General features: G+C 32.7%; 1 protein-coding gene across 1 annotated transcript; it reads left to right on the top strand.

Annotated features, from left to right (window-relative positions):
• The first annotated feature begins 2,052 nt into the window (after window positions 1–2,052).
• LOC108326342 (cell division protein FtsZ homolog 2-1, chloroplastic) lies at window positions 2,053–11,008 on the top strand. The gene is made up of 8 exons (XM_017559799.2): window positions 2,053–2,201; window positions 2,815–3,583; window positions 4,256–4,555; window positions 5,538–5,628; window positions 6,692–6,816; window positions 7,332–7,424; window positions 10,560–10,625; window positions 10,699–11,008. Exons 2-8 carry the CDS (start codon window positions 2,936–2,938, stop codon window positions 10,828–10,830), a joined length of 1,455 nt encoding a protein of 484 aa, XP_017415288.1. The 5' UTR covers window positions 2,053–2,201; window positions 2,815–2,935; the 3' UTR covers window positions 10,831–11,008.
• The last annotated feature ends 2,805 nt before the right edge of the window (window positions 11,009–13,813 follow it).

Raw genomic sequence — 13,813 nt, 5'->3', positions numbered from 1 at the left:
TCTTGAAACAGAAAGGTTATGAGTAAACTGAGGTATTTGGGTATGTTATCTAGTGTATTAAGACTTATCCATACTGTTAGATTGCTGATATTGAGTGGTTCAAGTGATAGAATTGAGTTTAGGCACTTTTTGAGTTGTTAAGTTGGTTTGATACATCTAATTCCTAACCAAATGAGCAATGTAGTACTCTATTTTCATTTATAACATGTTTTCGTATCAATATTAGTGTGAAAGATTCTAAATTGATTATTTGGATATGTATAAGATGCACCAAAACTAGAAAAATCAAGTTGTTGTCAAAAACTGATAAGAATAATCAATTATCTCACTTGATAATCGATTATTCTAATTAGAAGGTCATTTTTTCTTCAAAGCTCTCGAGAATAATCGATTATCACATATGATAATCGATCATTGCCGTCTAAAAATCATTTTGGCATGAATCCTTTCGAGAATAATCGATTATCGGTTATGATAATCAAATATTAAGTTTTTTGTTAGGGCGTCTTGTATGCATATTGATGTCTTTTATTTTATACTTTATTTGTTTTCTATGTATAAAAATTGATATGGTAATGTAATGTTTGTTTAGTAATATTAATGAAAAAGTGTGAGATTTTATGCATGAAGTTATGTGTGTATTTGAAGTATGGTTGAAAAGAGTTTCTAAGGTGAAATTCTTGGTTGTTTGTTTCAAGTATCATCAGTATAAATGCAGGTAGCTCAGTCTTGGGGGTTATCGTGACACTCAAATGATCATTCATTCTCAAGTAGAGAAGTTTGACATATGTGGTGAGAGTGGCATGAGGTCTTAGTCTTGGGTGCTTCTAGTATGATCCAAGGCGTGCAACAAACTAACTTTGTGAGTGTGGTAGGGTGAAACTCATTGGCAATGACTTTGCAAAGCAGTAGAGGCCACCACAAGTGCACAACCCGCCATAGCTCGACATTCATTCTATGTCCGGACATTCCAGTCTAAGTCTTGACATGGTTAGGATGCTTTGAGTTGATTGTTCTATGTGATTTAATTATGATGTTTGATATATTAATGTATTGTATGAATTGTTTCAATATCTAGCTTACCCTTTGTTTGTGATTTTGTTGTATGTCATTTGTTTCTTTTCTTGGCTATGATCGTTTGGTAGGTGTGAGTAGAGGGTGATGAAGTCTCTCTTGAGCATACGTTAGAGAGACGAGCCGCATATGTTTAATATTTTAATTAGTTGTTTTGTATATAACTCTGATTAGTTAATAGGTATATAAAGTTGACTTTATGATTCTGTTAGATGATTGTAAATAATTTTATATTTTTTTTCTTCTAATTAACTGTTTTTGTTTTATTGAATGTGTGATGACTATTATATAGTTTTATATTATATTTTGGGACATTATATTGAAAGTTACAACTTTGTTAATAAGAGAAGATTAATCTCAAAGTTTCATTAGTATCATAGATTATGTTCGACAAAAAAATATTTATGTATATAATTCACCTAAATTTATCTTATAAAATTTTTTCGCTCTCTTGAAAAAATATATGAAATGCTCATTTTTTTTTATAAATCATTAATTTATTTAATAAACTTATTATTAATTTGATAATAACTAACTAAAAATTGTCAGGTTATAAAAGTCTTATAGTAAAAGTCTTATTTTAAAATTACATTAAACTAATAACGAAAATTACGCATGAATCTTCTTAATAAAAAATCATTTTAATTGATTAACTAGTACTCTAAAAAAAAACTTGTACATTTTATTTCTTAAAATAAAACCAACATACTATGCAAATTAATTACAACTTAGTTTTCTTGAACAAATGGAACATGTTTAAGTAATGAAGTGTTATTCAGTATTTCAGCACAATAAATACTTTCTACATATTGTACTTAAAATAATAAAAGTTCGTGGAATCACAAGTTTAAAGTTGCTGACGTAGTGCAGCCAACTCACATTATTTTCTAAGAATATAATTTTCAATGAAAATTTTAAAAATATAATTTTCAATGAAAATTTAAAAAATATAATTTTCAATGAAAATGAAATGTGAAAAGAGAAAAAGGAAAAGTGTGTTGCTGCTCAGTGGTTGGTTTAACCCATAAACCCCGCTGTTGATTTCACCATTTCCATTTTGTACCCTTCCACAACCCAAATGCATGCCCTTCATCGATCCTCCGTGCTCTTTTCTTCGAATTTCTGAGGCATTCCTCCTTCTCTCACACTCATACATATTGTCATTCTTCTTTTCGTTATCATCAATTGTGCTTTCTTTTCTTTGTTCTATCCTTTACCACTTCATTCGTCAATTACGACTTTATGCATCTGTTTTTCTTATCAACTTATCGCCCCGAGCTTGCATGTTGTTGGTATTTTGATTCTACTAATTAGCTTTGCTATGCGGTAATTCAAGTGTTCCCCATTTTGTGTATTGCCCCTTTGTGTTCTTGTTGTTGTGAGTGGCGTGTTAGTGTTTGTTGTGTTTCAGTTCTACATTTTATTAAAAATAATAATAATTTTTGAAATGGAACCAAACAAGGTTAACCGGAGAGTCAACTGAGGGTGGTACAAAGAAGAGGGTATGAAATGAAGAGTTTGAATAAGATGAAAGCAGAAGGAGTAGGAGAAAAGGATGGGAAAACATCTACGTTTTTCTGTTTTATTTTTTTATTTTAGTTTTGGATATAAATTTTGAAACTTCTTGGACGGCAAATTAATTGCTGAGTAGTATGAAATTATTTTAAAGAAACAGGTTTTGAAACCTATAGGTGAGAAGGAACTCAAATACGCCCTAACATTTCTGTTTATTTATTTTAGGAACTGGTATTTGGAGAAAGAATTCTGGGTGAATTGCAAGTTTGAATTGTTTAGCTTCTATTTTTCCTCCGTACATTTACCAACATATCGCAACTTTGAAGTTTATACCAACAAAATCAAAATGGCCACTTGTGTATCAACAATTGTTGCACCTTCTAATACTAGAAATTCAGCAAGGGTGTTTACTGTTGGAGGAAGAAATCTGAGGGTGAATTACCCTGGGAGAGCTCGTTGCATGAAAATGTATGACCGCAGGAATGGATTTTCTGGTGGCATCCAGGTGTCGGGTTTACTTGAAGTTAAGTGTTCAGCCAATTCTCACGGGGTCAGTCCATATAATAGCCAGGGACCTTTTCTTGATTTACATCCTGAGGTGTCAATGCTTAGAGGAGAAGGGAGCAGTACAGTTAACAGCCCTAGAAAGGATAGCTCACGTGAACATATATCCGAGAGCCCAGGAGCTATGTCTATTCAAAGTGATTACAATGAAGCAAAGATCAAAGTTATAGGCGTTGGAGGAGGTGGGTCTAATGCAGTCAATCGCATGATAGAGAGTTCGATGCATGGTGTGGAGTTTTGGATTGTTAATACTGATGTTCAAGCCATGAGAATGTCACCTGTCTATCCTGAGAACCGTTTGCAAATTGGTCAAGAGCTTACGCGAGGTCTTGGCGCTGGTGGTAACCCCGAGACCGGAATGAATGCTGCTAAAGAAAGCAAAGAGTCTATAGAAGAGGCGGTCTATGGAGCCGATATGGTCTTTGTTACAGTAGGTTCAGCTACTTTTCTTTTATTTTTTTTTTCAATTATAGCTTCTGCAAATTGAAATTGTAATTGTGTATGAATTATCTTTTTAATACTGGTCTAACTGTTACATGATAAAGTCAAAATATTAGTGTCAAGGACCAATCCTCCTTATTCCTTGATAAGTGGAGGCTCATTAGAGATTTTCATATCTGATGATACTTATTTGAGTTTAAAGTTGACAGCTAGAATTCGATCCCTAAGCACTTTGTCATAGCCGAACTGATCCTCCTAAAACCTTAATATATTAAATGAAAACAGATGATTTTTATATCTAACATGTTTGTAAGCTAGTAGCTCAAAAAATAATATAACCAAGATAGTTAAAGGCAAAAAGGGCATAAAATTTTATTATTCTTATAATGTTGAATTTAATTTTACTTGGTACACTATAATATCAAGTAAAAACTTGGTTGTTTTGGGAAATTTGTTTCAAAAGGATAGGGGTGGGGGTTTATTAGAAGTATTTACTATTCTAGTTTTTAATGATTAGCAACCTGTGGTTCTTGATATATACAGTTTGAAATCTTAAACTATGTGAAATTTTCAAATTTGGAACATTCTTGCTCGTAGTTCCTAAAATTGTTCTTTATTCGTGTATTTCACTGAGCTTGGAAATTGAAATTAACTTTTACAGGCTGGAATGGGTGGGGGAACTGGCACAGGTGGAGCTCCAATTATTGCCAGTATAGCAAAGTCAATGGGTGTACTGACGGTTGGTATTGTCACCACCCCTTTCTCATTTGAAGGAAGAAGGAGAGCTATTCAAGCCCAAGAAGGAATTACAGCCTTGAGAGATAGTGTGGACACACTTATAGTTATTCCAAATGACAAGCTACTAACAGCAGTTTCTCAGTCTACCCCTGTAAGTGAAGCATTCAATTTGGCTGATGATATTCTTCGACAGGGTGTTCGCGGCATATCTGATATTATTACGGTATGAAATATTGTTAGCTATCTTTCAACACTAACACTTGCATTGCTATTTTCCTTCATACTTTTTGTTCCTATAAAAAAATGGATTGTAAAGAAGTAAAAGCAAAAGGGTGAATGAAAAGGGTACATTGCAACCTTATAGTTTGTTGTGCTGACATATGTTTTGCACGCTTGAGGGCTGGAATATGACATCGGACACAGATAAGATACAACAAGGTCATGAGAAATATGATAAATTTTAAAAATCACCGTTATGTCCACTACGCAACTATAATGCATCTAAAGTTAACATAAAATACTTGTCTTAAATCATTGTTATAAAATCATACACAGGTCCATTTTCTCTAATTATTGTACACAAAATAAAACTGTCCATTTTCTCTAATTATTGTAATATTTTCAGCTGTGTTTGAATAGAAGTTTAAAAGTATAAGTAAAATGCAGCTAGGAGTATTCAAGTTCTCGTGAAGTGTCTGAAATGGATACATGTTTAACATGAATATGACTTGACATGACTACTATTTTGAAGTATTTGTTTTCCTATTTATGACTACAGGGCACAAAGTTGTTTGACAGGTTGATTTAAAATTGTCAGAACTCAGACAATTATTTGTTTGAAACTTTTTCCGCATGAAATTATATCTTGATAAAACATAAACTGGCCATCCAACTGGTAGATTGTTCTGATTATATATTGGATCTGTTTGTTTGTGCTTAAAAAAAGTGATTGTAAAAAAGAAGAAAACTGTTTGTTTAGAAGCAACTAAAAAATAATAGTGTTCTGCTTCTACTTTAAAAAATAATTTCACCCAAACTTATAAACACTAGTACAAAAATGACTATTTTATTAAAAAATGTACTTTCTTCTCAAAAAAATGTTTGAACATGCAGACCAATTATTCATTCATTGCCCATGGTTTAAAATTGATTATATCTTTCTGTAAAATCATTAAAAATTCATTTTCCTTACTAAATTATTGCAGATACCAGGGTTGGTGAATGTAGATTTTGCTGATGTTCGAGCTATCATGGCCAATGCTGGTTCTTCACTAATGGGGATAGGAACTGCAACTGGTATGTATGGAAACTGCAATGTAGCCTCCTAGTCTTGAACTTCTATTTGAATCATAATCATGCAAAGATTGGATCTGTAGGAGTTCTTGATCCTTTGTTTTGCTTGCAAAAAGATTGCGTAATAATTTGAACCTTCATATGTGCAATGGTCGTGTTAGCTTTTCAGAATGCATGCCAAAAGGAAAGGATTTATACAAATGATGTTATTTGAGGCATAAAACTCACTAATAAATATTAGCGGTAGCAGTTGTCCTTTAGTTGGATACCATTATACCCTAACTCATCCCATCAGCAAACAGGTAATTAAATGTCCGTATCCATTATTCACAAGTATCATTAAAGATATCCATTTAATATTTAGTTTTCGTCACAGATTTTACTTACAAATATATGTGGGTACATATTTTTTTGTCTTTCCTAATTGCAAACACTAGTGTAATATACTAACCTATATAAATTAAGAAAATAAACCAGGTAATAATTCTGTTAGGTAAACCCCTATTAGAAGTTAGTTACAATAGGTTAATAGTTCCCTGAGTCAGTTATATTTGTTAGTTATGTGAGATGGTTTGGGTAATGCACCTTGCCAATAAATAAATACGAGCATTGATGGGGAAGGATATATCTTGTCATTTGTAAGAGAATTGGGGCCTCTTGGGCATTGGTTGGGCAGATCCCCGAAGTTCTGCATGTTAAACAGATTTCCTTCTGCAATACTTTTGTTAAGTAATTTTTCTGTACCTGTTCCTTACATATTTCTAAGGTTTCTTCCTCATTTATATAACTAACTTATTTTCACAGTATATTCTATGATAATGCAAGTATATTCTGAAGATATGTTAAGTACTATGAATGTATCCTATCCTAACATTATGCAGTAATGGTTGATTGAATACAATTTTTGACCTTTTCTACACCACTTACTGTTTTTCTTTTTGTAATAACGGCATTGTGTTTCGATTTAGCCCCCTTTCTGTCATCTTATTGCCCATGAATTGAGTACATTCTAATATTTGCTTCCTATCTTATTGAAATTTATTATGTGGCTTCTTTTGTGTTTAAGGAAAATCAAGGGCAAGAGATGCTGCGTTAAATGCTATCCAGTCACCTTTGCTGGATATTGGTATAGAGAGGGCAACTGGAATTGTTTGGAACATAACTGGGGGGACTGATCTGACCTTGTTTGAGGTAGATAGCTATCCCTTTGTCTCCCAATATTTGTTTCCGTTACCCATAAATTAAAATGCCCCTTCCCCTTCCTTTCTATTACTTTTATTGTTATTGTTATTGTTGTTGGCATACATTTTTCCTTTGCTCCTTTGGAATTATATCATTTAGGACTTGGAGCTTCATGATGCTCAAAATGTAAATATATTTTTCCTGACAGTGCCTAATTCATTGGGATGTTGTGTTGCATAATTTATTGTGATATGTAAAGGTTACCATTGATATAATATTTGGTTGAGAGCAAAATCTTGCGCTTATAAATGGGATTTTAAAAGACAATCCACCTATCTTGTTACTGTAATTACATATTCTTTTTTTCCATTGAGTATTTTTTTGAACTTGGATTTTTAATTGAGCTAATACTTGTTACATGGCCTTCATGATATGCTATCTATTGAATTCACCATGCTCTTGCAGGCTGCTATGCGTATGGTAACCTTTTTGTATGCTATGGCTTTTAATGTAATGATTTACAGGTAAACGCAGCAGCAGAGGTTATATATGATCTTGTAGACCCAACTGCTAATTTAATATTTGGAGCAGTAATAGATCCATCACTCACCGGTCAAGTAAGTAAAACTGTGTAATTCTGTAACATTAATAATGTGAAGTTGTAAATGATATGCCGTGATTCCACTAGAAACGAATTTCTTATGAACCACGAATTGAGAAGAGAAAGAAAATCAGGACTTTTATTGAATAGAATGAAAAGAAGAAGAACTAGGAGAGCCTCTCTCCTCCAAGGGTTTCCCCTTCACAAAGAGCTAATGCTCAATCTACAAAATTAACATCCTTTCCTCTGATATCCTTCCCCTATTTATATCTAACACCTCAACGTAACTAACTCATTACTATTCTAACTGTCTTAACTAATTTTGCTTCTCCTTATATCCGACAATACATTCCTAAAATCAGCCTTGTCTTCTAGGTTGGAGTGGTCGAAGCTTGATCTCATTCTCATCTTCATCACCATTTACTTCATCTGCCCTTCCTGAAAGCATTGTATACTTACCTGCCATGGGATGGGAACTCCCTGGCTACGGCATGCAAATTCAGATCTAGAGGCTTGGGTGGTCGTTGGGATGAGGCTGGATTTTGTACAACAGCCTCTGAACCTTCCTTCTGTGTTACTACCACTTGTTCCAATTCCAATTCCAATTCATGCACCTCATGATCCCCATAAGCTCTTCAATAGACATTTCCAGGCTCTTGGTCGTCCTTAGGGGCTATAACCTGTAGTCTCCATAAACTAGGCAAGCTGGGTAAGATTTTATTAATATGGTCATAATTATCATAATATCTGCCAAGTCACCTTAGCTCGTTCAGTTTGGCTTGCAATTTGTTAAACATACTTTGTATGTTTTTGTTTGCTTCCATACTGTTAGGGGGTAAGAAGATTGAGTTTGTTTCCTTTACCTTTGTGGAACCCTCGTACTTTACTGTTGGAGTATTTCTCATCTTCTTAACACCTTTGAACACATGCACATTTTAGTATTCCTTCTCGGATACTGCACAAATTATGGAGTTTCTTGCTTTGGAATTCAGCAAGTATCTCTGCTTCTAATTCACTACATCTTTTGGACAGACTCACTCACCTTCATTGTCTATAGGAATGTAATGCAAATCATGGGTTGCTTCTGGTAGTCAAAAAAGATGGGAGGGGGGAGGGTTTGTTGGGGTGAGCCTTTGCTTCGTTCTCCACTGCAGCTAGGAGATTATCTTTATAAACTGGGGTCGTCTGATAGTAACTCACAAGACTTCTTTCATTTTGTTTTCTTGTCATCTGAGTTTTGCTAGTTTGTTGGTTCTTCAATATACTTCAAGCGAAAGAGGGACTGTCTTTTTGTGCTAGATGCAAAGTTCAGTTGATTTACACTTAACAAACTCATTAGAGATACCAAGACTTTGTATTCTAGTTGTCATCAAAACTGAGTTATTTGTTTGCAAAGTGTAGGCTTGCGTCTAATCTTCTATGCCTTAACATGAATTAGTCACGATATATCTCTTCAATGCTTGTGCTGCACTCCAAGCCTTTGCTACATGTGAGATTGTATCATGATTGGTCTGTGTGAGAGAGAGGGTATTCTTGAGTTGCATCAGAGAGATCTTGAATGTCACTAGGAAAAATATCCCACGCCTTTTTCTAAACGCAAGAACACGTCTTCAAGGATTTGAGTATTTCTTAGACATTTGCTCAACTTGCTGCTATATAAAACAATACATAGCTAGAAGTGCAATTTCTGCGACTGGGATTTTGTTTTTTCATTTGAAACAACACTGACTTCCTTTTCCAAGGGATCTTGGTATCCTTAACTAAGGAACTATAACTCCAAGGATGAAAATTAAGATAAGTAGTTTATCTAATTGAGTTTTGTTGTGGTAATAATGGGACAAGCAGAAAAGGAAGGGGCAAAATTAGTAGAGGCCATTCCAGAGACAGAGCCACTAACATGTTTGAGGAAAGAAGGAAAAACCCTAAGCTATGAAGGGAGAGAACCTTGAGCTCTAAGTGCAACAAACCTTGAGGACAAGAAAAAAAATGTTCCTAGAAGACACCGATGAGACGAACAGTGGTGATCCTGTGTGATTCCAACATCGGAAAGGCAGGGTGTGGGACACGTGCACCTGGTGAAGAGTTGACATCGATCAGTGTGTGGTGCCACATTGTACAGCTTTTAGTCACGCAACCATTGGGATTGAGTCATGCTCCTTGAGACGCACCTAATTGCTAGACAAACAATGGTGGCAGACTGTGGCAACCTGCAGCAGCCAACGGCTGGAGACAGTGGACTGAGGTGGCCCAACAACAGGGTTCCTGAGATATACCAACTTGAATTTGGATGTGATTAAAAATCACTCAGGCCAAAGTTCAGCTGATATATATTTTATATATATGGAAAACGGAAGAATACATTATAAGGAAAAGATATATCCTATAATAATCAACCCTTAGACAAGGTGCATACGATAAAGCAGTTGATAAAAGCTGCACAATACAATAGCACTCCTAATTCTAACAGATCCAAACCAATGGATTTGCAATCCAACCAATTGGATCTGCCCCCACAAACGCTGCCAGCTTCCCCGCAGCCCAAAATTTGTGCTTCCTACATCTCTAACGTTTGTTCTCCCTCCAACATCCATTAGATTGGACCAATTAGTTAGGATCCAAGAATTGATAAGAAAAAGAAAGGAAGATTTTTATTGAATAAAATGAGAAGAACAAGAACTGTTTAATATTGTGCTTCCTACATCTCCTGTCCTTGTCCTCCAATTTATATCTAACTAACATTTCGAGTAACTATCTCTTTAATATTCTAACTCTCTTAACTAAGTTCTCTTTTCCTTATATCCTAAAAGAACTGTTTCACATACCCAACTCCTATGTAATTTGTATCATTAGAAGCACGTATATAACCATTGTTCCTTTATAAAAAAAAGTAGTTTGATTTAATGGTCGTGTACTAACCATCGTAATTCATAGCTAATTTTAAAAAAAGATTTTACTCTAAGTTTTCCTTTTAAGTGTATAGAGAGACTGATTAGCAATGAATTTGAATTTCTGAAATTGTAGTATAATCCTTCCATTATTTTGTGTTAATTTCAGTAAGTGAATGACCATTAGTTTTACAAAAATCACTCAACACTATTGACCATATAATACGATCATTGTGTTGAACAATGAAAAATTTGGTTTCATACAGGTCAGCATAACATTGATTGCAACTGGATTCAAGCGTCAAGAGGAGGGTGAAGGGAGGCCCCCGCAGGTATGGATCAACTGTTTCCCCCACCCTTATTCCTTCAGCCATACATTTAATTATGGTTTTCTTCCGATCACAGGCGACTCAACTCACTCAGGCAGATTCAAGCTTCGGATTTAATCGGAGATCCTCTTCTTTTAATGATGGTGGTTTGTTTGAGATACCTGAATTCCTAAAGAAGAAAGGAGGTTCACGATATCCAAGGGCTTGATATTCTTCTTCCCAATGTCTTTAATCCCTTGCACTTCTTCACCCTTGGCTATACACAACACGAAAGTTAATTACTTTCCACTTCCCATGAATGCTTTTCTTGGCATATTTGAATGAGTTCATTAGCTTGTACAGAGAATGTTTCTTTAATGCTGAGAGGTTCAACTTATATTTATCAACTGGTATAATTTCATCTCCAATGAAACATGTATAAATAAAATGTCATGACAACTAAAACATATATTATTGTACAAACATTAACGATAAAGTTATCCAATGAAACATGTATAAATAAAATGTCATGACAACTAAAACATGTATTATTGTACAAACATTTAATGATAAAGTTAGAAAATATTTTTTAAAAATTATAAAAAAATATTCAAGTTTTAAAATATTTCAGATGTTTTTTATTTCCATTCTATAGATTCTACACATAAATATCTTTTCTATAAATTAATAAAGATTGTAATATATCATTTAAACGAAATCGCAAAAAAAATAATAATAATTCAAATTTAAATATGTATATTTTATTTTTTAAACTTCAATATTGATTCATGTTATATAAGATTCATGATATTAAATTATTATATTATAATAATGAATTGTGTATATAATTATTGTACTAAAATTATACTTATACTAAAAAAATAAATATTATTAACTATCAAAATTTGTCAAAAACATGAAAAATTTGTTGTTATGATTTTTTTTGACAGATTACTGACGAATCGAAATTCAACTGTAATATTTGTTGAGATAATTTTATATATGTTAATAATTATTGACAAAAAAATTTATCGTTAAATATAAGAAAAATTCATCGAAAAATAATATAAAAATCCATCAATAATTATTGTAGGAAAAGTACGTAAATACCGTTAGTAAATACCGTGATCTAGTTCACTTTCTTCCTCTTCTCTCATTCGTCTTTCTTAGCTTGTCATTTTTTTTCTCAATGTCCTCTTCATTCCTAAACCAAATAAAAAACACACCTTGATTCCAAAACCAAAACCAGAAACCCAATCTAGGTACCCTAATTGTTTTACAAACACTAAAATTGGGAAAAATCCCCAATCTATTTTTTTGAACAACCATCTTTTCTTGATCTCATCCAATCATGCAATTCCAATCATGAGTTTTTCTTCTTCCTTCCAAGTTTTGAAATGCATATGTGGTTAATCTAGGATATATGCTTCTTTGTCACTCTCAAGTAGCTCCTTGTGGATTTATCAACAGAGGCGTTCTCTTTTGTCACATGTGGTGGCTCTATGAGCTTGACAGAAGAAATAACGGTGTGCACCACTGTTTTCGACTAGTTCTTTTGTGCTTTCGCATGATGCAGCGGGTAGATCTAACGCTTGCGGTAGTCACAGTGGGGAGTTGTGGTGGTAGGCAACAATGGCTTGCATTTTCGACAATGAAGGCGTGATGCTTCTTCTCCACTGACAAATGCATTTTTTTTACGAATCCATCTATCTTTGTTATGCTTTGTTGGAGTTGCGAATTCATATATATATATATATATATATATAATATATATATAACTATGGGTATCTTTTTAGGTTATTTAATAAATTATAGGTAAATTAAATTTAAATGTAGACAAGGATAAAGATGAAAATAGGGATGAGGTGGATATGTACATACACATCTTGATTTTCATACTGAATTGTAGAAGTTAGGTATTACTAATACTCATACCCTTATCAAAACAGAGACAAATTCAAATAATACTCATATGGAGATGTTTATTTGTTTTCTCCAACAATGAATAAACATTACTTGGATTTTATAGAATATATATATATATATATATATATATATATATATATATATATATATATATATATATATACATTTATTTATTTATTTATATATATATATATACATTTATTTATATATATATATATACATTTATATATAAATAAATGTATATATATATATATATAAATGTATATATATATATATATATATATATATATATAAATGTATATATATAAATGTAACACATTTTGTTACTAGTTAGTATTAGATGATTTATACTAGACAGTTTTCACAACTAAGTTGTATGAAAATGCTTAATTAGATGATTGAGAAAATAGACTTTAGACAACCTCAAACAAATTTTATATTGGAGACGTTTGATCATCCAAACAAAACTCATTGTGAATATTATTATACCCATCAGAAGTTTGATCTTTGAATAAACTATATCCAATGTAAAAAAATGAAAGAATTTGTTGTTGACTAGAAATTTTGTAATCATATGAAAGGGATGATGATGATCAATCAAGACCTTCGTCACCTAAACAAACCATCTAACAAAATCTTCTTTTACAAAATGTAGCTAGATATCAATATGTTTAGTCCTTGTATGATGTGAGTTTTTACAACTATGTGAGCTATTCTTGTCATAATATAGATAATGATAACCTAGTCATGTATTCTCATAATCCTTAACTATGTGAGCTTTCTTCATAATTTCAATAATTGATAGTGTCACAAATTTTTGTAGATTGAATTTCCTACAAATTGATGTATCATACATAACAAAGACATATCCCGTGAGAGACTTATTGTTGTCCAAACACCTAGTGTAATCTACGATAAAAATGGCCAGCTTTAGAAAATGAGGGTTTGAATAATGATTTAAAAGTGCTTTTGACTATTTTTGCAATAATGTTTTGTCAATTAAATGGTTTTAGGTCTCATTTAAAGCTTTTAAAACTTTTTCTCAATTCAACATACTCAACTTCTTTCTTAACCCGATCACATCATAAGAGTCATACATGTTAAGGTTTAAGTGTGATAGCTGCAAGTTGTCAATGAAGTGATTGCCAGAGATATTCATATTAATTTTAATGGTAATACCTGAAAAGGCTTGTTAAATGAGTCTCATTAGAGTGCAAGGTTCATAATATATAAGACTTTCTATAGACTCTTATACTTAAAATTGTTCATTTTGAATTAAAATTATT

The sequence above is a fragment of the Vigna angularis genome, chromosome 3, assembly GCF_016808095.1.
Source record: "Vigna angularis cultivar LongXiaoDou No.4 chromosome 3, ASM1680809v1, whole genome shotgun sequence".
In the NCBI taxonomy this organism is placed as follows: Eukaryota; Viridiplantae; Streptophyta; class Magnoliopsida; order Fabales; family Fabaceae; genus Vigna; species Vigna angularis.
This window is presented reverse-complemented; position numbering and strand designations above follow the sequence as displayed.

Excerpts from the sequence above, each read along its gene's own strand:
- LOC108326342 (XM_017559799.2), top strand. The coding sequence starts at position 2,936 with ATGGCCACTTGTGTATCAACAATTGTTGCACCTTCTAATACTAGAAAT. Across the intron at positions 5,629-6,691 it reads GGGGATAGGAACTGCAACTG|GAAAATCAAGGGCAAGAGAT; the intron begins GTATGTATGGAA and ends TTTGTGTTTAAG. Across the intron at positions 6,817-7,331 it reads CTGATCTGACCTTGTTTGAG|GTAAACGCAGCAGCAGAGGT; the intron begins GTAGATAGCTAT and ends AATGATTTACAG.